This window comes from Grammomys surdaster, unplaced genomic scaffold (genome assembly GCF_004785775.1).
Source record: "Grammomys surdaster isolate TR1022 unplaced genomic scaffold, NIH_TR_1.0 193, whole genome shotgun sequence".
NCBI classification, from domain to species: Eukaryota; Metazoa; Chordata; class Mammalia; order Rodentia; family Muridae; genus Grammomys; species Grammomys surdaster.
The window spans coordinates 9,813,835-9,841,334 of NW_021604638.1; the positions used below are offsets into that span (position 1 = coordinate 9,813,835).

The 27,500-nt window shown below is 52.3% G+C and overlaps 1 protein-coding gene across 3 annotated transcripts in view; it reads right to left on the bottom strand.

The window, feature by feature from the left end:
- Window positions 1-27,500, bottom strand: part of Slc12a5 (solute carrier family 12 member 5) — a 36,648-nt gene that overhangs the window by 4,138 nt on the left and 5,010 nt on the right. For 2 of the 3 annotated variants that reach the window (XM_028769588.1, XM_028769589.1), the window contains exons 2-18: window positions 19,428-19,522; window positions 18,977-19,108; window positions 18,568-18,714; window positions 17,684-17,738; window positions 17,073-17,203; window positions 14,182-14,423; window positions 13,310-13,521; window positions 11,007-11,177; window positions 10,677-10,775; window positions 10,435-10,492; window positions 7,252-7,426; window positions 6,601-6,719; window positions 6,241-6,339; window positions 5,206-5,325; window positions 4,812-4,916; window positions 3,460-3,628; window positions 917-1,112 (exon numbers count right to left, since the gene is read on the bottom strand). In XM_028769588.1, the coding sequence (XP_028625421.1) occupies window positions 917-1,112; window positions 3,460-3,628; window positions 4,812-4,916; window positions 5,206-5,325; window positions 6,241-6,339; window positions 6,601-6,719; window positions 7,252-7,426; window positions 10,435-10,492; window positions 10,677-10,775; window positions 11,007-11,177; window positions 13,310-13,521; window positions 14,182-14,423; window positions 17,073-17,203; window positions 17,684-17,738; window positions 18,568-18,714; window positions 18,977-19,108; window positions 19,428-19,522 (2,325 nt within the window). Of the gene's footprint in view, window positions 1-916; window positions 1,113-3,459; window positions 3,629-4,811; window positions 4,917-5,205; window positions 5,326-6,240; window positions 6,340-6,600; window positions 6,720-7,251; window positions 7,427-10,434; window positions 10,493-10,676; window positions 10,776-11,006; window positions 11,178-13,309; window positions 13,522-14,181; window positions 14,424-17,072; window positions 17,204-17,683; window positions 17,739-18,567; window positions 18,715-18,976; window positions 19,109-19,427; window positions 19,523-24,793; window positions 24,861-27,500 lie in introns of those variants that run through there. The other variant, XM_028769590.1, reaches the window with a different exon arrangement.

Genomic DNA, 27,500 nt, shown 5'->3' on the forward strand with positions numbered 1-27,500 from the left:
TGTGTGTGTGTGTGTGTGTGTGTGTGTGTGTGTGTGTGTGTGTGTGTATCTGTCTGTCTGTCTGTCTGGGGGGTATTTATGTGGGTACACATGTAGATGTATATGGACGGCAGATGTCAATCTCAGGCACCCTTATCAGTTCCTCAAGAGCTGTCCAGCTTCTTGGGGCTGCTTGTTTGTTTGTGATAGGGCTCTAACTGACCTGACTGACCTAGAGCTTACAAAGCAGGCTAGACTGGCTGGCAGCTGAATCCCAGGGGATCTCCAGTCTCTGACCCCCAATACTGTGGCCCTCTAGATTTCAGGATAAAACTCTGGTCTTCATGCTTTCCTGGTAAGCACTTTACCTACTGAGCCCCTCCCCAACCTAGACCTCGTTTGATTATCAAGAACCCACCATGTGTGGCCTCACTGAATCCTTAAAAGATCGGAACTGTTTGGAGTTAGCAGGGGAGCCTCTGGCTGTTTAAAACATGGCTTCCCAGCTGTGTGACCCAGGCAAATTCCTCTGTCTCTCTGTCTCTCTGTCTCTCTGTCTCTGTTGTCTCTGTCTCACACCAACATGCAGATGCCAGTGCTTAGTGCTCACGGCCATGAGAGCACTAGAGAAAGCCTCGACTTACCTGGTACGCCAAATGCATTCTATAAGTGTTGGGTGGACACATCTAGGACAGACCAGACCCTGACCTCAGTGACTGTGAAGCTGCAGCCCTCACTCTGCCCTTTCCTGCCCTGTCTTCCTCCCAGGGCCTGACACAGAAGCTGATGTGTGGTATCACCTGCATGTGCTTACACACACACACACACACACACACACACACACACACACATACACACACACACTGTGCTCAGAAAACCCTCAGAAGCAAAGCATCCCAGAGCCAGCCCTTCATCCCTGAGCCCACCGCATCAGTACCAATGAAGTTTCTCCATGTCTGATGATCCTCCTTCTGCCGCCAGTTTCGAGGCCAGCCCACCAGCACGGTGTTGTGTTGTAGTCCCCCGAGGCCCCCAGACTGGATCAGGTGGGACACACCGTCACGCAGGTTGGAGGAGATCACTACCTGGCAGAAGCCCTTCACCTTCTCAGCCTCCATCAGGCGCCTGATAGACTGTGGGGAGGGTATGTGTCGATAAGGGCCAGCCTCAGACACCCTGTGCTGGGGCTGGGGCTGGGTCTCACAGACTCCCTCCCATCTTTTCATCCCTCCCCCCACCCTCTCCCTCTCTGCATCTATCCTATCTTCCTGAACCTCAACTCTGATCTTATCCAACTCTAGGACCCAGCCCGGAACCCCGTCATCTGCCGTCCCTGTTCCCTCTCCGCGGGATGAGCTGCGGAGCCTCCCCACTCCCCACTGCTGCTCTAACTTGCCCTTTGTTCCGCACATTCTCCACTGCTGCCCCGCGTGCTCCCGATCCCATCATCCATTAAAGCCTGCCTCCCTCTGCTCAGAGGCCATCCTCCCCAGACAGCACCCTCCTAGACCACAGTTAAGCCAGGATATTCTACATGGCCACACGTAATTAACGAGAATAGTGCTAAGTGTTTTCAGTGCACATTTAATCTGCGCTGAGGGAAGGGTTCTTGTTGTTCCCATTCTATCCATGAGGAAACCGAGGCTCAGAGAAAGAAAGTCTCACTTAAGGACAGGCTGCTAGTGTGAGAATTGGACAAGCCAAGAGTGGTTTCAACTGCTCTGCCCTCAACCACTGCCCTGGTGTCAAACACACACGGGCTAATTTCCATCACTGCCACCTCCTGGCTGTGGCTTCAGGCAACCTCTACTAACCTCTACTCCTATCTCCCCAGGGTGGGGCAGATCTGCTCAGGAATCGGGAGAATTACACGTCTCAATTCATGAGAGGGCTCAGGACACTGCCCTGTATCATAGCCGTAATGTGTTCTAGAGCTGGTGTCATTAACCCAGCGCAGCACTCAATGGTGCCTAATGGGGCTGGAGCCTCCCGTGTGGGGCCGTGGCCTGTGGCTAACACTTGGTCTCTTGCTCTGCCTTATGCCTAGCCTAGAGCCTGGTACCCAGCATGCTCTCGGCCAGTCCATGTTGAGTTGTCCTGACCAGTTGGGGCCTCCAGCTCCAAGTCTTGATAGATTGGTGTGAACGGCTCAGTGAGGCGGAAACAGCAACTGTCACAAGCCATTAGGGGTGCCCCTCCCCATCCCACCTCACCTCCCTTAGGTCCCCTTTTCTCTACTCCCAGCTATAACCCTAAGGGAAGACAGGCCTGAGTCTTAGGTAGGGCCTACTTCCTCTTCTACCCACTGGGTTCTAGACACTTCCACAGTGGCTCTGTAGACTCCTTTGTGGGTGTAACAGAAGCAGGTGACCCAGAGCCAGGGGCATGTGCAAATTCTGGCTAGACTTCCAGCCAGCCTTGTGACTTCAGAAAGCTGCCGTCCCTCTCTGGGCCTTGGGCTCCTCCTACAAGATCTTTGAATTTGTTTTTAGTTTCGTTTCATTTATTTATTTATTTATTTATTTATTTATTTATTTTTGGTGTTTCAAGACAGGGTTTCTCTGTGTAGCCCTGGCTGTCCTGGAACTCACTCTGTAGACCAGGCTGGCCTTGAACTCAGAAATCCACCTGCCTCTGCCTCCCAAGTGCTGGGATTAAAGGCGTGCGCCACCACCGCCCGGCATTTATTTATTTATTTGTTTGTTTGTTTGTTTGTTTATTGAGACAGGGTCTCTCTGTGTATCCCTGGCTGTCCTGGAACTTATTATGTAGACCAGGCGGGCCTCGAACTCACAGAGATCCATCCACCTCTGCCTGGCAAAGGCTGGGACTAAAGGCGAGCATCACCGTGCCCAGCAGATCCTTGAATTTGAAGACATTTTAAAAGATTTCCTCTTCCAGCAAGATAAGTAGTTTCTGACTTTAGGTAACCTGGCCTCTAAGCCTCAGTTTCCTTCTTCCATAAAATGGGCCCTTCTGCCTCTATTAGCCAATGGTCCTATAGGTTGAATTGTATGTGTGCACGTGCACAGATGTTCATGGGGTTGGAGGCCTGAGGTCAACATTAGCTGTGTCCCCTAACCGACCTCCACTTTACTTTTTTGAGTCACTCATTAAACATAGAGCTCACTGATTGGCTAGCCTTGCTAGCCAATGGGCTCCTGGGATCCTCTTATCTCCACGCCTGCCCTCAGTGCTAGAATTACAGATGCGCTCCCTCAGGGCCTGGCTTTTCCGTGGGGCGGGTGCTCAGAACCTGAGGTCAGGTCCTTTTACAGCAAGCAAGCGCTTCATGCACTGAGCCGCTATGGGGTGACATCTTAGGCACTCGCTCACTCTCTGGCCCTCAGGCTCGGCTTCTAAGGAGAAGACAAACTCCCGAGTGCCCTGTGATCCCAAAGGCACACTGAAGGCAGGAACAGCGGGGACTTCAGCTCCCTTCAGACCCTGACTTCTCCACCCTACCCGGCCTCTCCTCACCTCCTCTGCCCGCTGAGCCTGAGGATGGTTGTCCAGAAAGGTACCCTCAAGGACAGAGCCCACGATGGTCAGGCCCTTCCCTGCCTTGAGCTGAGAGGTCAAGGACAGCAGCTGCGGGTGCACCACGTTCTGGTCCTGGTCCACACGCACCAGCACCAGGAGCTGGGGCCTGAAGAGGGTGCAGGACCACGTGACCCACCTCCCACCTCCCAACCACCCACCCTCCCACCACATGACCCACATCAGTTTACCCGTCTGTTCTTCTATTCCCCCACGCCTGGGCCCCATCAACCATAACCTTCTAGAAGGGGCAGCATCAACTTCCCTTGAGCAGCAAGCCCTCCAGCGGTCTCCCCATACCTCTCTATCCATCCACCCGCCCACCTGTCTCTCCATACACCCCATTCATCTATCCATTCAACCGCCCACTCGTCCATTTCATCCTTCAGTCATCGGCAGTCTCCAGATGAATTTACCTACCAGGCATTATTCACTCAGTCGCCCGCCCACACATCCACCCACCTGCTACCCATTCACACATCCATCTATTCACCCGGATAGACTCCTCTCTGTGCATATGCTTAACCCTGCATTCTTCCAACCATGTACGGCCACTTCTCTATGCCTTCAGCTTCACGTCCCTCCAACCCTCCATCTCTTTCACAGTATTGACCAAGTACCTACTCTAGGCTGGACCCTGTGCTGTCTGTCCACTTGGGAACCTTCAGACAGTACCAAGCTCAGCATCTGGGAAGCCCAGGTTGGTAACATGGCTATAATTCGGATTTCCAACCTGACCCTTGATGGAACCAGGGAAACAGAAGCTGAGCTGGGTGTGTGCAGTAGCCACTTAGGAAGTACCTGACCTAAGAGGCAGAGGAGGAAGACTCTCGAAGCCCTAAAGCCTCTCATCTTCAGTAGAAACACTGGCATTAGCCTGGAGACTCCTGGCAGACCCTACTACCCTCAAGCAGAGATCAGTCCCACAGAATTGATGTCAATCTGCCTCTCTGTGCATCTCTCTCCACAGATCTGTGGAGCTGGCAGCATCCCCCAAGAGCTAGGAAGAGAGTTTGCCATGTGTCATGAGTTTAAGAATTATTTTTCACAAGGAATAGAATGATCGAATAGACAAATGCATGGCCGGGAGGCTGCCACAGTGAATAGATTTGGAGAACAAATGTCTGGGTCTCAGTTTACCATAGTGTTGTAGAAGGAGGGATGACATGAGGTGGGGTCAGGGGTGTGGGAAGGTACCACTCAGCCAAACAAAGTCAGAGAGATAAATCTGATCCCTGCTTCCTTGCCATCCCTACCCTGAACCCCTCAGCAGGTACCCCCTTACTGCTTACCTCCAGTTCTTCGTATGCGGAGGTCCTTCCTCCAGGCGCAAGAGAGCATAGCGTGCGGCACTGAGAGACAGGCCTCGGATTCCATCCCCCCACTCCTTCTCCGCCCTGGGGACCAGGAAGGGAATTATATGAGTCCAGAAAACCAGGAGCAGCAGGGGGAACATCTCACAGAATTGGCAGGCCCAGGGCACGGCCGCCATCTCTCCCGCATCGCTCTGGCTTCCCGGTGTAGTCGAGCTGCATCCCTTTGAAATCATCCCTAAATCTGGACACTAGCTTGTCCGTTTCTCAAGCCTCATGTCCAGACCTAGCCCGTATCACCTCATCCCTGTGTTCCAGCCCCGGACCACCACCCAGTCACCCCTCACCCTGCCCGCCCTCCCCCGACACCTACCCCCGGTACTCGATGTATTTATAGATGAGCCCGGCGATGAGCATGGCCACCAGCGCGTAATACCAGGAGCAGATGAACATGAGGGCCAGGCAGAGGCTCATGCCCAGGAAGGAGAGAGTCCTGGAAAAATAAAGAGAGCCTGTCCCTGAACCCTGGCAGGGCTGACGGTGACACTGGCTTAGACAGCAAGAATAAGGTAGCAGGCAAGGCCTGTGCAAGACATGGTCATGCAGGCCTAACTCCCACCCTGTTGTCACCCTGAGCCATGCAGACACGGGGCTTTCTAAATAAGTAGCCATAGACAGGACACCCGAATCACTGCCCCATCTCTGTCCCTTCGACCCTGCCTGCCAGTAGCCTCAGGTACATGGGTTCAAGCGGTTTCGGAGACAGAGGTCTATGGACACACTGGAAACAGGACCTTCCAGAAGGAGGCCAGCAGCAAGAATAGCCCTATGGAGTCATGTGGCCTTCAGTCCATTATCCAATAATCTTGGGCCAGTCACCCACCGTGAACTCAGTTTTTTTCTGAGTGGAGTGAGCACGGTCCTTCCCATCACAGAGGAAAGCCCACACAGAGTGACATGTTGAGGAGGTCTGTGGCTGAGTCCTCCCTGGATCCGGGGCCAATGTGTTCCCCCAGTAACCCAGGAGGGAGTGTGTCTATTGTGCCCATTTCCCAGCTGGGGAAACTGAGGTTCCAAGAGGCTCCATCACCAGCCCAGATTCCAGGAGCTAGTAAGTGGACAATCAGCCTGTGAATTTGAGTCTGGTAGATTCTAACCTCCATGCTGCCCTGTAAGAGGTTGAGCATTACGGAACAGGAAGAGATCGTCACTGAGACTACTTTCTGTCTGTCACGCTGCTGCTTGTACCCAGAAGACCAGAGCTATGACCTTCCTAGAGCTAACAGGATACAAAAGCTCGAGAGGATGGGACCTCTCGATGACCAGCTCGATGACCTCGGGTCTGAAGTGGGGCTAAGGAGAGGTAAGATATGGCCCTGTGGGCAGGGGTGCAGGAAGGGGCACCCACCAGTGGTAATAGCGAAAGCGTGGTCTCCAGTTGGGCGTCCTCAGCAGTGTCTGCACCGCGCAAGCCAAGTTCACAAACATGTAACACATCAGGAAAAACCTGCAATGCAGAGATACCGAGGTGAAACAGAAGCAGGGGGTGCAGAAAGGGAGACTGAGACTAGAAGACGGAACAGGACTTTGAGGGGAGTAGAGGTTGGGAGAAGACGAGGGAAAGGCTGGACGTGTGTGCGCCTGCATAGCCAAGGACAGGATTCTGTGACCACTGCAGAACTTGGGGGTTGTTAAGGTGGCCGGGGGCGGGGGAGACCTAGGAAGAGGCTCGCGAGGCCAACAGGTGGGCTCCAGACCTGGTACGCACATGGAAAGGATGGGGGCGACCTCATCCAGGGAGGCGATGAGGATTCCGATCTCACAGATGCAGGCAGTCAGCAGCAGTGCCCAGGTCGGCTCTCCGTTGGCTTTGCCATGGCCAAAGACCTAGGAACAGAGCAGTCATCAGTCTTGGGGACCGGGCGAATAGAGATGGGACCCTTATGACCGTTAAGGAGCTAGGAAAAGAGTATTCTGCATCATCTAGGGAACTCAAGGGAACAGCAGGCTCTCTCTGCCCCACCTACCCTCACTGACATCCCAGTGCAGTAACACTGAACGACCCCCCAGAGGGAACGAGGCTCCTGAGGGATAGGCGAGGTGTGTCTGTATGTTTGTTCTATAGTCTTTTTTTCTTTAGGACCACAGAAAAAGAGAACATTCCCTTGTCCTGTGTCTGGCTCTGTGAATCCCTGACTGTCCCCTAAGATAGAGACAAGCTATCTACTTTTCCCCTAAGAGCAGACAGTGCTATAGATGGTACTGACCATGGGTCCAAATAAGGTCCCTTCTCTTTTAGTGTCGCTGTGAGACACTACACAGGAAGGAGCTCAGGGCTGGAGATGGCCCTGGTTCAGTGTCTCCTGGACTGGGGACCAGATGACTAATCTTTTATATGGAGTAGCTCTGTCATACTGACCTGCAAAAAGGGCACTATGCCATCCCGGGAGATGGCCTGCAGCAGACGTGGGGCCCCTGTGAGGCTCTGTAGTCCAGCCCCACAGGTAGAGAAGAAAGAGCCTATGACAATGACCCAGGGAGAAGGCCAGGCCAGGGTGCCCACTACCAGGTTGCCATTCACAGCTTCCCCAAACCTGGAAAGAGACAGGGAGGGCACAGAGACGTTGGGTGAACAATGCCATCTGGATTCCAGAGTAGGTCACCCCAGACAGATGGCCTGCCCAATAGGGTGCTGGCCACGGGGTTAGGCATTACAAGGGTCAATGGAGAGACAAAGCCAAGTATCTGCAGTACTGTCTGTGTGACTGTGAGCACATCACTGACCCTGCCTGTGTGACCTTGAGCATATCACTGACCCTCCTCAACTCTAATCTGAGAATCTCCATGAACCTACCTCACACAAACGGAGAGAGAATAGGAGACGGGATATGAAAAGTGTGCCCAGAACATGGTGTGAACATGATTTTAATAAACACTTGCTTGCCTGATGGTCTTGAGCTAGTCACTCGGCTCTCTGGGACTACAGCATCTCCATGAGGCCCTGGCTTCGTCGTGTGCTGGTGGTGTTAAGAATAAAAGGGGAGGGGCCTGCAAGATAGCTTTAGCAGGGAAGGACCCTGGCTGCATGTCGTGACCCACCCGCGTGGTAGAAGGAGAGAACTGACTCCCACAAGTTGTCTTCTGACCTCCACATGTGCACTATGGCACAAATGTGTGTGTGCATACACATACAATACACACGTGCACATCCATACAATAAATTAATGTTAAAAAAGGAGGAGGAGGAGGAAGAAGAGGAGGAGGAAGAGGAGGAAGAGGAGAAATAATTAGGCCAGCCATAGCCATGGTGGCTCACAGCTTTAGTGCCAGCACTTGGGAGGCAGAGGCAGGTGGATCCCTGAGTTCGAGGCCAGCCTGGTCTACAGAGTGAGTTCCAGGACAGTCAGGGCTACACAGAGAAACCCTGTCTAAAGAAAAAGAATAAAACAAAATAAAACCAAAGGAGAGAATTTTGCATCTGTGGCACTGTCTCAAAATGGAAGGGACGTGGTGGCAACTACCCATAGTCCCAGCCACCTGTGAGGCTGATGCAGAAGAATCCCTTGAGTCCAAGAACTCCAGAACAGCCTGGGCAGCTGAGCAAGACCCTAGCTCCACAGAACAGGGATGTGCAGAATAGATGGATCATCTATTAAGAACACTGGCTGCTCTTCCAGATGACCTGGGTTCAATTCCCAGCACCCACATTTCACTTCACAAACTTCCTGTAACCCCAGACCCAGAGGATCCAGCAACTGACTTCTGGTCTCCATGGACACCAGGCATTTATGTGATGCACAGACATACATGCAGGTAAAACAGTGAAAGAAAGGAAAGTAAGCGGGAAGGGGAGAGGAAGAGAAAAGAGAGCAGAGGAGGACCGCTGCCTCGGCGGCTGAGGAGTTCTGTCCCCCAGATGTGCTCACAGGAACACTGCTGAGGTACTTCCGACACCAGGTGGAGAGCTATGGATCAAGGGACTGCTGGACCTTTGGTGGTCTCATGACAGCTCTATGATTAAATGAGATGTATGGACGTCAACCTACTCTAAAATAACAGTCAGGTGCAAAATTTTCAGACCTGAGCTTAATCCTCAGAATCTACGGTGGAGGGAGAGAACCAACTCTTGAAAGTTGTCTTCTGACTGTCCATATGTGCCATGGCACACATGCACCTGCACACACATGCACACAGCCCTCTCATCATACATACACACTAACGATAAATAGATAATTAATTAATTAAGTAATTACATTTGGGAGGGGGTTGGTTGAGACAGGGTCTCTCTATATAGCCCTGGCTGTCCTGGAACTATGTAGACCAGGCTGGCCTTGAACCCACAGATGTCTGCCTGCCTCTACTTCCAGAGTGCTGAGATTAAAAGCATGCACCACCACACCTGGCAATAAATAATTTATTTATTTTGGTTTTCAAGACAGGGTTTCTCTATGGGGCCCTGGCTAGCCTGAAACTCACTCTGTAGGCCAGGCTGGCCTCAAACTCACAGAGATTTGTCTGCTTCTGTGCTGGGATTAAAGGAGTGTGCCAACAACACGGTCCAACAATAAATAAAATTTTTAAATAAAGTAGGAAGGAAGAGTGAGGTGACCATCAGGTAAGATCAGCAGGGGGTAGGTATGAGTACCCCTGCTCCCCAAATGCCAGGTTCTGTGGCGCTCACTCATTATAGATGTCACAGTACCCATTGGCAGGTGTACACTCGCCTATACACTCAGACTCACGTCTGGTGGCTTACAACCCGGCCCCCAAAACACTGGAAGTGCTCTGGACCCGGATGTTACACTGTATTGTTTAGGAGACCATGACCAAGAAAATATACAAGCTGAGTTGTAGCCAATGCTTTTGATCTGTGGTTGGTGATGAACAAATCACAGTGTACAAAAAACAAAAAACAACCCCCCCCACACACACACATTCCAGCCCTTTCTCACAGGAGCCTCTACTGAAATCCTTCAAACGCTAGATAAAGAGCTGTGGCGAGGAACTGTGGGACCCTGGCAGTCTCATGGGAGGTCTTACGACTAAGGGAGATAAATGGAATCCAAACTGGCCTAAAACAGCCATAATGTATGCAAATTGTTCACTTGACCAGGTCACGCTGCACCCCTGTGTGCTCTCTGTAGCCCTGGGTCCTCTTCGTGTTTTGTATCTAGGTCTGTTTATAAGTGTGGCCATCACCCCAGGGGGCTCCTTCAGGACAAAAAAAAAATACCAAAACCAAGACAAAACAAAAAACCAAACAAAGGAAAAAACCTGTGTTACTCTTTGCTTCCCTCAGAACCTTCAAGGCAGTGAACAATACACAGAACTACTAGGTGAATGAATGAATGACTAAAAAGACCTTAAATAACGTATCATTAAAAAAAATAAGTGCATCATTATTCCAAACCAAAGGTGACATCTTTTTAAGGAGATTTTTTTTAAAGCTTCCATGACAAGGAAGAGAAACTATTTAATAAGAGGAAACTGAGGGCGCTCCCACCCATGGCCCCTTACCCAGGTCCCAGCCCCCTCCCCACCCCAGGTCTGTTTCCTCCTGAACCTACCCCTCCCCCAGGACAAAACCATTTCCTTTCCTTACTTGTCCCGTAGGACCACCCCCTCGATGCAGGCTCCAAACAGAACAACAGAGCTGATGTCTAAGGCAGAGAGTGAAGGAGAATCTTTAGCATGGTGGTGCCCACCCTCACCCCCATCCTGAGCCACCAGAGAAGGTAACAATTACAGTGCCTCCTGCAATGTGTCACACCACACTGACGCACACATGCACACACACACACACACACACACGCATGGTAGACACAGCTCAGCTATGCAGGATACAGACAGCAGAGGTGGTAGCAATGGCCAGGATAGTTCCAGTAGGGATAGACTTCTGGGCATCCCGAAGGTCTCCAGACCGGTTCGAGCCAGCCATGATCCCTGTAAGCAGGAGAGCAGTTCAGATAGTAGCCAGAGACACAGAGGAAAGGACACATATTGGAGTTTGGGGCCCAGTGCCTCACATGCTACCTCTTTTGAGGTTCCTTCACCTGGACAATCAGCTCTGGCTTAGGTGGCAGGGTCATCAAAGGAAGGACCCCTCGTCTTGGCGCTGACTCTCCTGTCCACCCACTCCCAGGCAGAGGACGCCCTCTCCAAGCTCCCATTCACCTGTGACTGAGGGGAAGTAGATGCCAACAAGCAGGGTGAAGTAGGAGGTCATATCACTGAAGACATAGGGGTGGTCCATGTCAACCGGGGTACCATCTGCTAGGCCCACGGAGGGCATCCCACGCCTTTCGACAATCACCCCTTTGGTCAAGTAGGAACTCCACAGGTTCTCTGTGGGAAGATGAAGGTACTCAGGGAGATGACCAGAAGTTGGGGGCCAGAGCTCGGACCAGTAGGCGTGGGGAGCAGAAAGTCAAGACCAACCAACTCTCACTCCCGCCCCGCTGCTGGCCTCAGACATCCCGCCATTTCCCAAGCTCCTGCTTTGTACCAGGGTGTGAACCCAAATTTCAAAGCTGAATAGGACTGAGCCTCTGCCCTTAAATTGTCCAATCTAGTGGGACAGACACAGAGGATCCTCTCTGAGACTGACTTTCCCATGTCCCCAGGTGACCTAATCAGCTCTCAAGCCCCCAACTGGCTCCTGCATCTCTCATCTTGGCAATGGCACTGGCCCTGGCATTACTCTCAACTGCATCTGTTCCCCTCCCTGCTTTAGAGTATCCCAGCTTCTGTCTGTGACCACTCACTAATAAGTCTCTTCTTCCCGTCCCGGGGCTCCACCACCATGCACCAGTGGTGGGTAGCGTAGATGGCTCTCCTCTGGAAAGCTGACAAATAGCACTTTAGGGTGTTAGAGAGAGCATTAGGATCTCTCTGGTTTGTCTCATTTTCTGTGTGCATGTTTGTCTGTGTGTGTGTCTATGCACACCACATGTGCGCCTGGAGCCTGCAGAGTTCAGAAGGCACCAGATTCCCTGGAGTTACAGATGGTTGTGAGGCACCATGTGAGTGCTGGGGCTCGAACCCAGGTCCACTGGAAAAGCAGCAAATTCTCTTCACCTCTGAGTCATCTATCCAGCCCCAACCCCTCTGGGTTTCTTGTTTGTTTGTTTGCTTTTTGTTTTTTGAAATGGGGTTTCTCTGTATAGCCTTGGCTGTCCTGGAACTCACTCTGTAGACCAGGCTGGCCTCAAACTCAAAGAGATCCGCCTGCCTCTACCTCAAGAGTCCTGGGATTAAAAAGCGTGAACCATTTCTGCCCTGTCAACCCCCCTGGTTTTACTGACCAAAATATCTCCAGGGACCAGCAAGATGGCTCAGTGAGTAAAGGCACTTGCTGCCAAGCCTGATAATCTGGGTTCAATCCCAGAGGCCCGTATGGTGGAAGGAGAGAACAGACTCCAGCAAGTTGTCCTATGACCTCCATATGCACACATGACATACATGTACATACACGCACACGTATACACAAGCAAAATAAAATAAAGTAAGAGTGTGTTTATTTGTATGTGTGTCCAGACATGATCAAACACCTCCAGGGCAGAAGAGTAACTCTAGCTGGAACTCCTACTCCAGTCCCACTGAAACCACCATTGTTTCTCGGTACAGAATCATCTTTGTCCCAAACTTACAACACTGGCTCCCCTGTACCCCACTGCCTCCCCTGCACCCCACTGCCTCCCCTGCACCCCACTGCCTCCCCTGTACCCCACTGCCTCCCTCTGAACCTCACTGCTTCTTCCTGTACCCCACTGCCTCCCCTGCACCCCACTGCCTCCTCCTGTACCCCACTGCCTCTCCTGCTTCCCACTCCCTTCAGGATGTAACTCCTCAGCATGGCTTCTGGGGCCTGCCACAGTCTGGCTCGCGCTACCCTCTCTAGCATCATTTTTTGCCCCCCTTTCTTCGTGTGTTAATTCCGAGTCACACTGGATGGCTTGCGGTCAGAGGACATGCTATGCCCCTCATGGCACACACATTAGGCAGGCTGTTCTCTGCTTTGTGTTCCCTTACTCCCCTACATAACGGACGAGCTCCCTTGGCGAGTGTTGGAAGCCCCTGTCCCTGTGGCCTGATGCACACGGACGCTGTGTCCTTGCGTTTCTTTGGTCACTGAATACATAGCTATATGGATCATAGTTTATTAGCAATGCACTGTCTGTCACTAAAATCCCCACACTGAGACTTGTCTGTACTGTGATCCCACTGTGTTAGCACAGTGTTGAGTACTTAGTGGGTCAAGAATTCTTATTAGACAGGCTTTCTCTTTTAATAACAGTGAAGTGAATTCCACACTTTTGCCTCTACCTCACCTTAATTTTAAAGACAAGACATGGCCTATACAAGATGCTCGATTAAAGCTGATTTCATTGAACTGAGTCCCAAGGGACACCCTTAATCCTGACCACTTAATCTATGACCCCCCCCCAGCATTCCCCACCAGCCCCTTTCCCTCAGACCTTTGATGAGGCCACTGGCAGCACCAGGAATGCCCTGGATCTCTGTGACATTGTTTCGGGTGAAGTACTCATCACAGGTGGCATTGAGGAGGCGGGAGGAACAGAAAAGGCCCCAGAGCCGTGTGGTCACTGTCTCATTTCCTTCCCAAGCCAGCTTGGCACAGACATCAAAGCCATGGCGAGACAGCGTGCGATTCCCCAGGAGGCAGATCCTAGGGAGAGGGGAGGGCAAGGAAGATGGCATGGGATGAACAAGACTTCTCTCTGGTTTCACAGGAGAGTCACTGGGAGCTTGAGCGATGCAGATATCAGGGCCCCACATCCAGAGATTCTCAGTCTGTCTGGGGTTTCTGTAAAGGTCCCCAAGCAATTCTAGCGTGCAGATGGAGAACCAGTCTGCTGGTCTGGTGCTGTGTTCAGCACCGCGGACAGCAGCCTCGGTGTCCTGTCCTCTTAGATAAAGGGGACTCTGTACTAGAGGAGGAACCAAAGGGGACCTGAACCCTGGGCTCTCCTGAGTTCTTTCCTGTCCTTGAGAATGTGTTAGACACCAAGACTGCATATTCCGGGAGGTTGGCTCGTTCAGAAGGTTTTCTACCACACCGAGCATACTCCTTTAGAAGCCTAAGTCCTCCAACAGTAAGCAACTGACACACTCAAGAGAATTTCTTCCCACCTCAAAAAATGTTACCCATGCTGAATAAACTCCCCTAAACAGAAAACTTTCACCCTTCCAGGGGATGTTGCTCTCAATCCACACACTCCAGTTCTGAGAGGTGAAGAGAGGAGACCCGGCAGACACTCTCACTATGTCGACCTGAGCTGGACCAGTGACGCCCACAATACTGCAGACTCAGAAAGACAGCACTCACGGGAAATTGGGTGGGTCGAAGGCAGACTTGATGACCCCTGCATAGATAGCCAGGATGGAGAGGATGACACAACCCAGGAAGACCAGGGCAAACTTGTTGACGTACTTGACACCCACAAAGACTACGGTGGCCATGCAGGTGAGCACACAGGTGCCGTACACCCGCATATTGTTCAACATGGCGGCAGCCTCCCCACTGGCATCTTCTGCCTTGAAGATGGCCATAGCTGGGAAGAGATAAGCCTGTAGGAAAGGAGCAAAGGAAGTTAGACAGGTGACCCAGGAAAGGCCAGCTGAGACTCAGCCCAAGGAAATAATCTCCAAAATGGGAAATGGCATCCATTAACAGGTCACTGGCTAGTTCTCTTACAAAGTCTACGATGGCAGTCCACAAAAATGCCACCACTCAAAGATGCTGGGAAAGGTTCTTCACTACCATTATTTATTAAAACTATTAATTATAATTATTACTTTTATCATTTATGATACAAAGGTAGAAAAATAGATGTTCATTCCTACAGGATAGGTAAATAAATTCTTATGATTCTAACTAAACTACAGAGCTGTGGATGGTTCCGTGACAGAAAGTACATTTAATATGAACACAAGCCCTGGGTTCAATCCCCAGTATCAAACTGGAGAAAGGCATGAATTTATATGGACTGATTCCAAAACTGTCTGTGGCAGGCACGGTGCTACAGACCTACAATCCCACACTGTGGAAGGCTGAGGCAGGAGAATTTGAAACCAGCCTGAGCTACATAGCAAGACTTCATTTCAAGAGTTTAAAAATTATCTGTGGCCGGGCGGTGGTGGGGCACACCTTTAATCCCAGCACTTGGGAGGCAGAGGCAGGAGGATTTCTGAGTTCGAGGCCAGCCTGGTCTACAGAGTAGGTTCCAGGACAGCCAGGGCTATACAGAGAAACCCTGTCTCGAAAAACCAAAAAAAAAAAAAAAATTATCTGTAGTGTATTGGGTGAATAAAGTCAAGTTCTAAAAAACAATGTATCTGATAGTCTCGCTTCTGTAAATGTGGAAATATTTACTCATGTGTGTGTATATGATTGTAGCTGTAGTTGTAGGAATGTCCAAATATCAGTGGTACCAGGCATGTCTGTAATCTGAGCACTCAGGAGGCTGAGGCAGGAGAATCACCAGTGCCAAACAAGCCTAGACTCTGAGGAGACCCTGTTTTAAAAAAAACAACAAGCTGGGTGTGGTGATGTACACTGTTAATTCCAGCACTTGGGAGGCAGAGGCAGATGAATCTCTGAGTTTGAGGTTAACCTGGTCTATAGAGTGAGTTACAGGAGAGCTAGGGCTACACAGAGAAACCCTGTCTCAAAAAAATAAAAAAGAAAGAAAGAAAGAAAAGAAAAAGGATAACAGAAGCTTTTATTGAATAATTGAAATGTGACTTTTTGCATATTCATATTGTCTATAGTAAACTTAAAATGCTTATATTGGTTTAAGTTACTTTTTATTTATGAATAAATGGAGTGTTCAGGATCTTAAGGAAATATTTATAGATGGAGTTAGGTTTTACAAATGCAGAAAAAATATCAAACAGAAAGACAGAAGTGTGAGACACAGACACTAAAATGCTTCTGATTTCCACTGGATCAGTTTCTCCTTAACTCTGATATCGTTCCAGTGGCAGTCAGTGGGCACTGTTTGATACAGCGTGTGGAAATGCCTTATGTCACAGAGGTCACAGAGGTCCACAATGCTCTCACCAGAATGCCCACTCAAGCGCCTCCCAGTCCCTGACACCTTCTCTCCCGCCCCCGAAACCAAAAGGCTCTGGTCCTTTAGTTCTTGTCCCCAATACCAGGGGAGAGAGCTGACAAGCACAGACCCTGAAAGCCAGAGGAATGTAGGTTCACACTCCTCACATGTCCCTGAGACTCTCTACCCTCCGAATCTGTAAAATGGCTGTATCTTAATACATGAAAGATTCATGGGGGGGGCAGGGACAAACAAACAAACAAACAAACCCTGACAGCCTGAGAGCCTTAGTTCTTGCAGAGGACATGGGGGATTTGGAAAATGTTAGTACAACACCTTCTCTTCCTTTTCTTTTCTTTTGTGGCAGGGTCTTGTGTAGCCCTGACAGGCTTCAAACTCACTATGTAGCTGACAGGCGATCTCAAACTTCTTATCCTCCTGCCTCCACTTCTCAAGTAGAGGGAGTTTATATGGTGCTGAGAAGCAAAGTCAGGGCTTCGAGCATGCTGGGCAAGAGGTCTTCCAACTAAGTTCCTTGCACCAAGGCTCCTCGTTCAGTACACACCCACCCAGACAGAGCAGGAGGCCTAAGGCAGCACGCTATCCTTCAAACAGCACAGACACCTAGTCTCCTCATCAGACACGACTCCTGACAGACCTCTCTACACAGGTCCCTCGTGGTCCTTCTGCAGTCTAAGAACCATCCATCGGGGCTCTGCAACTAACATCCAAAGAGGGCTTTGCACAGCCCCGAGAATGTCGTGGGCTGCCAGTATTCCAGCTGTTGCTTTAACACTTCCAATCCGCCTCTGCCAACATGCCTGTAGCTGAGTGACCTTGAGCAAGCTTCATCTGCCTTTTGGAACTTCTCATTTGTAAAATGCCATCATAATACTTAAACCTCTAAGGATTCAGGATAATGACTGTAAAGCACTTGGAGCTATGCTGAGAACTCAGTGGGTGCCAGATAAACCACAGCTGTTTGTGTTACATAATTATCGTATCTTGTCTCCCCAACCAGACTGGGAACTCTTTTGAGACAGACCACATCCGACTTCTCTTTGGCCTTAAGGAATGGCCTGGCCTATAGCAGGTGTCCAGGGAATGCTGCTTAAGCGGCTGACAACCTGGGCCCCCACACCTCCTCCCCTGCCCCTCTCACCAGCAGAATCTCGATGGTACCCAGGATGTACATAGCCCCAGCAAAGGTAGTGCCCAGGTAGAAGCAGAGGCCCACGGCGCCCCCAAACTCCGGGCCCAGAGACCTGGAAATCATGTAGTAGGAACCACCAGCTGTAGAGAAAACCTAGTGTCAGCAAAGAGGGTCAGAGGGCCCTGGGAAGTTCTACGGTGATCAGGGCTCAGGGACAGAGGACAGAAGAAGGTGTCTCTAGACCTCAGGCTACAGCCCCAGAAAGGAGTCTATGGGAGACCTAGCCAACCACTCTGCATGGAGTTTGCTGCATTAATTATTACCATGTTGCTAATTACTCCTGTAAAGAGGTCACGGCTCGGAAAACAGGATGGCACAAGAGAGGGTCTCGGTTCGAGTGGGGGAGAGAGTAACCATTGTCCTACCCGACACCGGTATCTGCCTCCTTCCCTATCCCCAACAGGCTCACTCCTACCCACCCATGAACAATCATAGCCCAGCTCCTGATCTGCAATACTGTCTTGGGTCTTGGGTCGTGACCCAAAGCCTGGCCCACGGCTCCCCTGTCAATCATTAGGCCTCCAGCTCTCCCCTACCCCGCAAAGGGCCCAGTCACATACCAGGCACAACACCATTGGTTGCAATCGCGCTCATGGAAATGGCTGTGAGCATTGTCTGTAGGAAAGAGATCATCAAAGTGGTGACTGCTGGGGGCAGCAGTGGCCTGGCTGGAGGCCAAGCCAACATACCCTACAGCCACCAGCCAAACCCACAGGCTCTCCTCTCCTGAGCTTCTCTCTGGGTCTGTTCCAATTTCTATTCATGCCAGGCCCTTCTTAAAAAAAATAAATAAATAACCGTCTATTCACCATGCAAATAGGAGGAGCTATAGTGCCAGAGAACCCCGGTAACCACAATTTGGCCCCTAGGTATCTTATGACCCAAGTAAACTCAGTTCACTTCTCAAGCCTCGGTATCCTCATCTGTAAAATGGGAACAATAGCCCCAGCACTGACATCTTCACACACAGAGAAGTCTCAAGGCTATATGTGTGAAGACTCAAGTTTGGTGTTCAATGGATATTGGATTTTTGTTTCAATATGGGTTAGGAGAATCTAATTGGAAAGCTATCTGTGAGACGTAATCTCGTTTCTCGTGAGTAGAGACTTTTCAAAATGTTAGCTCATCCAATTGACTTGAATTTTGTTTTCTTTTCTGCATTTATCATTTTCATCAATGGGTTGGCAGTAATCACACGCATAAACACATACATAAAGATCCAGGCGAAACCCGATTGACAGTTGTCAGAGGGAAGCCTATGAGATTCAGGAAGGACCAGTCAGGGCTAATTTACTCTCAAAAAATCATAAGCAGTGACTCCTATAAAAAGCTCAGATCTCATGCTTCTCCCACCACCCACCCACCGCACCCCCAGGCCTCAGCCAAACCCCAGCTGCCTTCCCTGAGTGTGTGTGTGTGGGGGTGCGGGGGGTAGGTCACTCACACAGGAGCAGCAGATGAAGACCATACAGAAGGACTCCATGATGCCCGCAATGCCCACCACCCAAGTGAGCCTCAGGAAGAGGATGACACCAAAGATGTTCTGCAGGCACGGGAGGTACACGCCCATGAAGGTGCCCATGCGCGGGGCCTGCCAGAGAGGCCAGCGTCAGTCTCTGCCCTGCCTGCTCATTACCAACGGCCTAACCCATGCCTCCTCCGTGTTCCTTCTCTGCCGCTCCCCACCCTTCACTCTGCCCCCAGGATCTCACAGGCTTTCCCTACTCTCTGCCAGCCTCCAAGACCCCTCCCCGTCTCCTGCTTCTCCATCATTCACCCACCCCTCCACCCAGATCCGTTTTCCTCCCCCACACTCTTCTCCCATCCCCTCTCCCCCCAGAGCCGAGCCCCACCTGCACTGGCTTCTTTTTTCCACCCTCATTATTTTCTGCCTCTTCATGCTCTTTACTTCCCTGGGGCAGGTTGGTGTAGTTGGCCAGCCCGCTGAGCAGAGAGGAGACCATGGGGCTGGTGTCCATCTCCTCCTATGGGGGGAAAACAGGGTCAGTGTTAGGAAGCTGGAGGAGGGTCGGGGCAGCAATGGAGTGAGCTGGAGGTAAAGAGATGGAGACAGAGGTCAAGCCCCTGAGTTTGGGATACGATGGGAACTGAGGGACAGGGAGCAGGGGGACAGGGGAAGGAGGTGGTGAGACAGGACAGGAGGACAGGGAACCGAGAGGGTATAGCCAGGAAAGACCAAGGAGGGGGAGGGAGGCCGAGGAAGGTGGACCTGAGGGAGGGGTGCACAGGTGGCCCCTCTTCCCAAGGGAGGGAGGGAACACTGATGGAGCCCAAGCAGCCCACCTCAAACAGGGCCATGTTCCTGCCGTCATACTCTCTGCCCTTCTCCGTGTCCGTGCTGTTGATGAAGGGACTGCTCTCCTTGGGGTTACCATCACCTGAGAAGGAGAGGAGTCAGGTCTGACACCAGTCACTGTGCCGCATCCACCCTGCCTATAGCTCTATGACCTCGTTAACTGTCGGAGCCTCAGGTCATGCGCTGGAGGGATTGGGCTTGTGCTGCCTTCTTGCATGATCTTAGTTGACAGCATGGATAAAGAACCCAGTTTACTGCTGGCATGGTCTAAGTGCCTGGTGACCATGTGAGCCCTTCTTTGCTCTTGGGGAGGGTTCTATTTCATCCGCCATGACACCTAAAGGTCACCAGAGTTGTCTTCTTGGATATAAATGAGACCATCTTAGTATGTGGGTGGATGTTTGATTTTTTTTTTTTGCCCCCTAGAGAGGAGAGCAGAGGACCTTGCAACCTGAACTCCCAAGGATTCCCCCTTAGTATCTTATATTCTCTCATTCACTGTCAGACTTCCATGTGCTGATAAAATGGGCAGAAGAGGGACCAAACAGCCAAAGCCAGGGGAGAAGACGTGGTAGACAGGACTGCTAAAGTCTGTGAGAGAAACGAACATCAGGGATGAAGGAGGGCACGCAGCCCAGCCCGAGAGGTCACAGGAGGCTCCCCAGAGGAAGTGACGCGTCAGCTGAGAACTGAAGGATGAGTAAGGGATAGACTGGGGGTGGGGGGGTGTGACAGGAGAGTGTTCCAGGCAGAGAGAACCCAGAACAGTGTGTTTGATGTCCCAGATGTGGAAGCCAACAGAACAGGTTAAAACTGCTGATCAAAGCACGATCCAGCTAGAGACTTAGGAAGGGGCGTACCAGGGGCCTAGGAGTGAACCGTGGCTTCGGCAAAGGATGAGTCAAGGCAGTGTGAGACTTAAGGAAGTGGCGGGCCATCTTGAAGAACTTGGCCCTCATCCAGAGGACAATGGGCAGTCATTGACACTTCAGGCCAAAGAGTGTCAGGATCTGACTTGGGTTTTGCAGCAAGCCTTCTGGCTTCAGGTGAGAGATACAGCAAGCAACTGGAGCATTGATCTAGGTCCAGCAATATGGGGCATTAGGGAAGCATGGCGTGCCAGATGTTTGGGGAAGGGGAGGGAAAGATCTAGGAGAACGCCTGGGGTTCCCAGCGCAGGTCAGTGGGTGGGACAGTGCTGTAGCTTAATGAGCTAGCTGTGCAGAAGAGAGGACTCTGGGTGGGGAAGAGGCTGAATTTGGCTAAAGGTGATCCATCGTAGGGTCCAGAAGCCACCTGGGCTCCCAGAGGGACCAATCCCCATGAAAGAAGCTGCACACATTGAGGGCCAGAGGTAACCGCACAAATGTGTTTAAGAAATATGCCAAGCCAAGGAGAAACACTGTTGATGCAAAGAAAACTCCCTCCAAAAAGCTACGAGTTTTCCATGGATATAATTTGGTACTTCCAGCTGTCAACCTCCCTCAGCACCAGAGCTGAAGGTCGAACAGCAGACACCTTCCTGGACTCTAGGGAAAATCACCATTGTCCAAGTTAAGTAAAGTGGAGGCCCTGTGGACCCTGAATCTCCTAGCCGTCTTCTCTGGACATCCTTATCTGTCTAGCCCTCTGCATCCTCCCTGCCTCCTGGAACCTTCCTTCAGCCACCCAGCTGGGGACCCATCTCCACAGCATCATGTATCCCAACCTGTCGGAAAATTGGAGACATGGGGATGCCTGGTCCAAAATCCACCCACCTCTACCTTGCCTACTGAGACAGAAACGCCCGATTGCCTAACTAGACCCCAGCCATTCTTTTCTCTCACAGGGAGGTGTGGGGTTGGGAGAGGGGTGAGTTACTGGGAATAATAGGCCTATCCTCCCTGTGGACACCAGCACATAATAGATGTTCAGGAAATAGAATTTGGAGGAAACTTCTCCAAGGCTTCCTTCTCAGACTCCAGAATCTGAAAAGATCTGTCTGGGACCAGAAATGGAAGAAATGAAAGTGAGGTGGGACCCTGTCCTTTTAAAATGTTGACCAGATAGATGCCTTCTTCTCTTGCCACAGGATAGTGGGGACTAGAGAAGCCAATGGGGTGCAAGAGAAAAAAAAAAAAAACCTAGTGTTCAGGAAAGGGCATGAGCTGGGAAAACTTCAGTACCATCTTCTCTGGCTCTGTCTCCAGCCTCTCGCTCTCCCATTGCAAAGGTATACTAACTTGGCCTACCTCATAGAATGGTTAGGGATTCAGATGGGATAACGCACGCCATGGCGGTGACACAGGTGTACCTACTGTTACTATTACAGCTAACATTCTTAGCACACCTGATACCCATTCAGCCTGGATTCCTTGTCCCACATCCTTCCTTTAGCTGAAAGACTTAAGGGCTTCTCTGTCTGTATGGCTGGGTGCCATTCTTAAAACCATCCTTTCTTGGGTCCGGGATGGTGATCAGGAACGCCCCTCCCCTCTGTCTTTCGCGTCCCCCTCAAGCCTGCCTTCTTTGCCCTAGCAAGTGGCGCTCAACGGGCTGGAAGGGGGACATCCTGGCCAGAGACCCCGTAATTAGGAGGCCTGGCGCCGGTCTCCATGGCGACAGAGGGGACCGACCGCGCAGCGCGGAGCCGAGCCGGCCACGCGCCCGCAACCACTTATGTAACGCGGCGCGCAACGCTTAGCCAGACTACAGGCCCGATCCGGGCCAGGAGAGGAGCGCAGGGGAGGGGGCAGCTTGGTAGGCTCGTCCTGGGTCCCGCCTTTCCATCCGCTGCCTGGGCCAGACGCCAGGCACCCGGCCCCATCAGGCAAGGGCTGATTTTGTCCCCTGCCTGGAACGCTAGGCTCACTTGTTAAGGGGGATGGGGAGAGAGGAACAGCACAACGAAGGGGAAACTAGTCCCAATTCCCTAGAGCCAGGAGTCTGGGTGATGGGGGAGAGCCTAGAGGCGCGAAAGAGACTGGCCAGACCCAGGCTGAGCCTTCCCCGCCCCCGCCCCCGCCCCCGTCCCCGCCCCCTGGGAGCTCTCAGCCTGAATCGGCTTTCAATTAAGCTGCGGAGGCCAGAGCTCGCCCGGAGGAAACAGGCTCAGGCTAAGGAGCCTCCTCCGGGGCCTGGGGCTGAACCTGGAGGGAATCCCCACAGCAACTTGGGGAGAGAAAGGGGGCATCAGACCTCAAAGGGAAAGAAGATCTAGGTATCAGGGATATCAGGGATAACATCTTTGGGGTCTTCTTTGACCCAGAGGAGTCCTCATACTCCCCCCCCCCACCCAGGTCAACACCCAGGTCCTTCCATATAGTTCCAAGAATCTAGACTCAGAGTCAGGAGCTCTTGGTCCTTCTTTGATCAGACTCAGGAAGTCTTCAGTGTCTCCTACCACCTTTATTAAGCGTCCAGGGTAGACCTTTCCCCTCTGGGACGCAGAATTCTTGACCCAGGTTCTGGCCACTCTAATTCCAAGCGCTGGACTCTATATATAGAAAGAAAGTCTCCAGATGGGCCTGCTACACTCGGCGTCTAGAAATTAACAGAGAGGCCTAATAACTGAAAAGAACTACTAGTCAGAATCCTGCTTCCAGCACATGTGTGCCTCTTTAGTAGGTCTTTGTGGACCCCTCTCCAAAAGCACAAAGGTACAGTGAAGGTCGGTGGAGGAAGCAGATGCTGAGGAATCGACAGAACCCATTCTGGGAAGCAAGGATGTCTCATAGTGGAGGTATCTGAGGGGGATCCTGGGAGGAAGTGACATCCCTTCCCTTAGCTTCAGGAGCTCTGCTTCAAGATGCCTGGATCTACCGCAACTGGACTTTACAACTCCCCTCCCCCTGCAGCCAAGGGAGCTCTGTCTGATGAGGTGACCCCAGGGTCACTGGAGAGATGGATGAGCTGGCCAGCAGCAGTTCTGTCCCCAGTATAGGACTCAGCCCCATGGGAGAATGGGAAGGGGGTGTCTCGGACAAAGGATCAGGGACTCTGGTGTCCCCAGCCTTCCCACGCCTCTACTTGGCCCTGACTGTGATCCAAAATCAAAGACCTCAGAGTCAAACCTGCTAGTGTCTGCGAGATCATGCTTTCAGCTCTTGGGGTCTTGGACCATCTCCTGGGGAGGTCTATGGGAATCTTGGCCCAGAGGGTCAAGCAATGCCTAGGGGAGCGTTGGAAGGCGCTGAGCGCAGACAGCAGGCATTGGAGATGCGCTAGTGCGCAGGGGACGCAGCGCCGCTAAAGGGTGGGGGCTGGGGGGCGGCTGACAGCCGTGATGGATGGCTGAGACCGCTGGGGGGCGGCGAGGGGCCTGGGAGCCTGAGGGGGTGGCTGGCCCCAAGACCTCGGAGCAGAGAAACGGCAGTGAAGGATGACAGAGAACCGGAACAGCACAAGGATTTGCTCCAGAGCCCCTCAGCTCCTGGCAAGTCTCTGCACCCACCGCAGCGAGTCCGCAGTGTCGCCACAGCGGTGGGGAGTCAGCCACAAGGACCCCGTTTCTGAGGCTTCACCAGGATAGCTAAGAGAGCTAACTATAAAGACTTCCCCCTGCCCCGCCCTGAAAACCACACTGTCGCCCTAGGGTACCAAGAGAAGGGGGAAAGAGGGAAGAATAGGATTTTGCATCCTGTCCTGAATAGAAACCCACAGACAACCGAGAAGAAGAGGAAATCAATCGGCAAAGTAGACCAAAAAAATCCACAGAAGTGGTAGCTTCAGGTTGAGATAAGGACTCCGGGGAGCCTTGGGGGAGGGGGTTCTGGTTGCACCAAGTGTCCCCTTAATGAGACACCGCAGCCCAGACGAGAGCTATCATATGCCTCCAAGCCCCAGAGCCGTCACAACCCGCCCCACCACCACCACCTTTTAGCTGGAAACTCAAAGCGAGGAACTGCAGCAGACTGCGCCCCTAGAAGCTGCTGGTCCCTGCTCTGCGCCAGGACACCTGGGTCCCCTCTCGGGGAAAGGAGCCTCCCTCCTGCACGTCGAACAGCACGTCAGCCCTGTTCTAGCTATTTCATCCCCTTCCCACGGCCTCTCCGGTTTAGCTAATCCAAGGCTGCCTCCAGGCCGTGCATCATTCCAACCCCGGGTCCCCAATCTGCCTCCGTGCGCGGCGCATTCCAGAACCGTGGACAGCGCCTAGCGCATTCCAATGGAGCTAGCCTGCCCGCAGCCTCCCGCATCCGGCATCTGCCGCCCGGGTCAGCCCCAGGCTCTTCTCTGCAGGAGGCGGCCCCGGCTCTGCCCCCCACTCCGAAGCTGCCCTCCTCCTTCTCCTCCTTCTCCTCCTCCTCCTCCTCCTCCTCCTTCTTCTCCTCTTCGCTGCCCCCTCCCCCGCCGCCCCCGGACCACTGCTTACCCGGGTTGGCTCCCCCATCGCCGTCCTCACAGTCCGTCAGGTTGTTGAGCATGGTGGCTGCGCGGCACCGGGCTCGGGATGGCTACGCTGCTTCGCCCGCGCCCCTCTGCCCGCCTTCACCGCTCGCTCGCTTGCTCGAGCTCTCTCGCTCGCTCTCCGCTCCACGGAGGAAGAAGCTGCAGTGCCCGCCCGCCCGGCGCACACACACTCGCACACGGACACACGCTCACACCCGCGCGCGCCCCCTCTCAGTAGCGGCGCTGCTCACCTCATCCCGTATGCAGGAGGCGTGAGCCACTGGCGGGTTTTCTTTTGGGGGGGGAACCGGAGGGAGGGAGGAGAGGGGATGAGAGGCGGGCAGAGAGCTCCGGTGGCCCCCTCACGGGAAAACTGGGGGCTTGCACGGGTGGTATGGAGGGGGTGCTGCGGGGGACGCGGCCCTCGCTTCCCTAGAGCAGACGCAGCCCCCCCCACTCCGCGCAGGCGGGGCCCGGCACGTGGGCAGGTGCCATCCCGCGCCCTAAAAATAACGGCAGGGAACTAGGTCGCGGCCGTGGGGAGGCGGCCCCGCAGCGGCTGCCTGACTGGGGGTCCGCGGTGACCCCTGGGGAAAAGATGTAGGGGACTGAGGCGCCAGGGGCGGGCACGGTGGAACATAAGGGCCCCAGGGAGCCTGTCTACAAAACTGGTGAGGTAAGGCCTGGAGGCAGGAAAACCAGACCCTTTCCCAGATCACTGTCCTACAGCTAGGAGCCTAGGAGAAATATGGGGCCTAGGTCCCCATTAGTGAGGCACTGTGCTCCCCGAGGGGGCTCCGGTCAATGGGTCTGTTTGGCCCATTCTGGTTTTAAATCAGTGGCTGCCACTAGAGGAGTTGTAGAGAACTCTCTTGCGGTGCTCAGGCTGGCTGGAGTCTCAGCATCCTACCCCCAAGACAAGTCCCTAGAGTCCACACCACAGACAGGGGCTTTCTAACGTGCAATGAACTACGGATGAAATGCAGTGAGGAGCAGGCAGCACTGAGGTCCTGTAGCACTTCCTTCCCACCCGAGATGGTGCAGCCTCCAGGGAGGGTATGCTGGCCCCAAGCTGGCCGGGAATAGGGTGGGGGAAGGGGGGAATGAGGCCACCTGCCGGTTGGGGACCAGATTTTCTCCTGGGGCGGGAATGTCTAATCCTCTAATCCAGGATTGCTTTCTGAGGCTTCCAGACCTGACATGCTTTCCTGTCCTCTCCTGAAACCAGCCCTCCCTCAGAAGCTAGATTACCCTGGGACCCCTCAGCAACCCAGAGACCAGACTTGAGCCAATGGTGGAGACACTTCAGAAAGTGACATTTGAGGTTTAAACCCTTTGCATCTAGGAGATCTAAACATGCTAGCACAGTGTAAAGAGGAAATAGCTTTACAGTCAACCTGGTTCCCAGCTTGGGTCGTCAAAATCCCAGGAGAGTTGCAGGACAGAAGAACTGTTCATCTTATCTAATGTATAGCTTTCATTTCATAGATGAAAAAAAACTAAGCACCCAAGAGAGAAAATAACTGCCCAGGCAACAAAGCCAACGAATGGCAGAATTCAGTCTAGAACCCATTTCTATTTACTCCAACATAGGTCTCTCCTCAATAGAACCTCTTTTTAAATTGATCTTGCCTCCAATGAAAGAGACAAGAATACAATCATATCTATGCTACCCAGCTGCCTCTGATTCTCTGCTCCAATAAAAAAAAAAATAGCAAGGTTTGAGTCTGGGATGAGCTTGTCCCCTTTTATGCCCAGATTAGAAAGACGCAGGACTACAGCCGGCCCCTTGGCTGGAGCAGAAAGCCTCCCATATCTGCAGATACTCTCACTAGTCAGGCATTTTCAGAACCTTGGACAGGACCAACGGCCATACTGGGTCTGTGGAATCCACCAATGGTTTCAGACTAAGCTCTAACCGTGGGGCCTTCCACGATGGACTCAAAGATGCTCCTGAGGGATTTGCCAAGAAGGTGCCTACGCCGTTTGGTTTTGTGGACATCCAGATAATCTGTTAGGATGGAGAGTTAACATTCAGACAAGATGTGAGTATTTGGCAGATAGTGTGATAACTCAGTAAAAAAGGCTCTTACAATCAAACCTGACAAGCCAAGTTCAGTGCTCGGGACCCATACAGTTGAAAATTTGCACACATACACAATAGCAAAAAAAATGCTTTAAGAAGGTATAAGGATTTGATGCCCTTGGCTGTCCCAGAGTCAGTCATACATCTCTCTCTCTCTCTCTCTCTCTCTCTCTCTCTCTCTCACACACACACACACACGCACACACACACACACACACACACCAATCTGTATTCTGTAGATAAGTGTAAAAGTGTAAGTTTGTCTGAGCAGTTCTGTGGAGACAAGGACACCATGGGGTATTCCCATTAGGGCATGCTTCTTCATCTCTGGCTCTGGTGCCTTTGCCTCTCTGATCAACCAAGGAAGTAAATATCCGTGGGGATGTGCAGATCCCCAGGGGAATAGGTGACGGCCAGAGTGATTCCCTCACTGCCAGTCCTCACTAGAGCTATAACCCGGAGAGCCACCCAAGACGTGGGAAATACGGGTTCTATCCTATCCTCTGCTGCTTATTCCTGGACAAAACCAAGTCTCTCTCTCTCTCTCTCTCTCTCTCTCTCTCTCTCTCTCTCTCTCTCCCTCCCTCTCTCTCTCCCTCTCCCT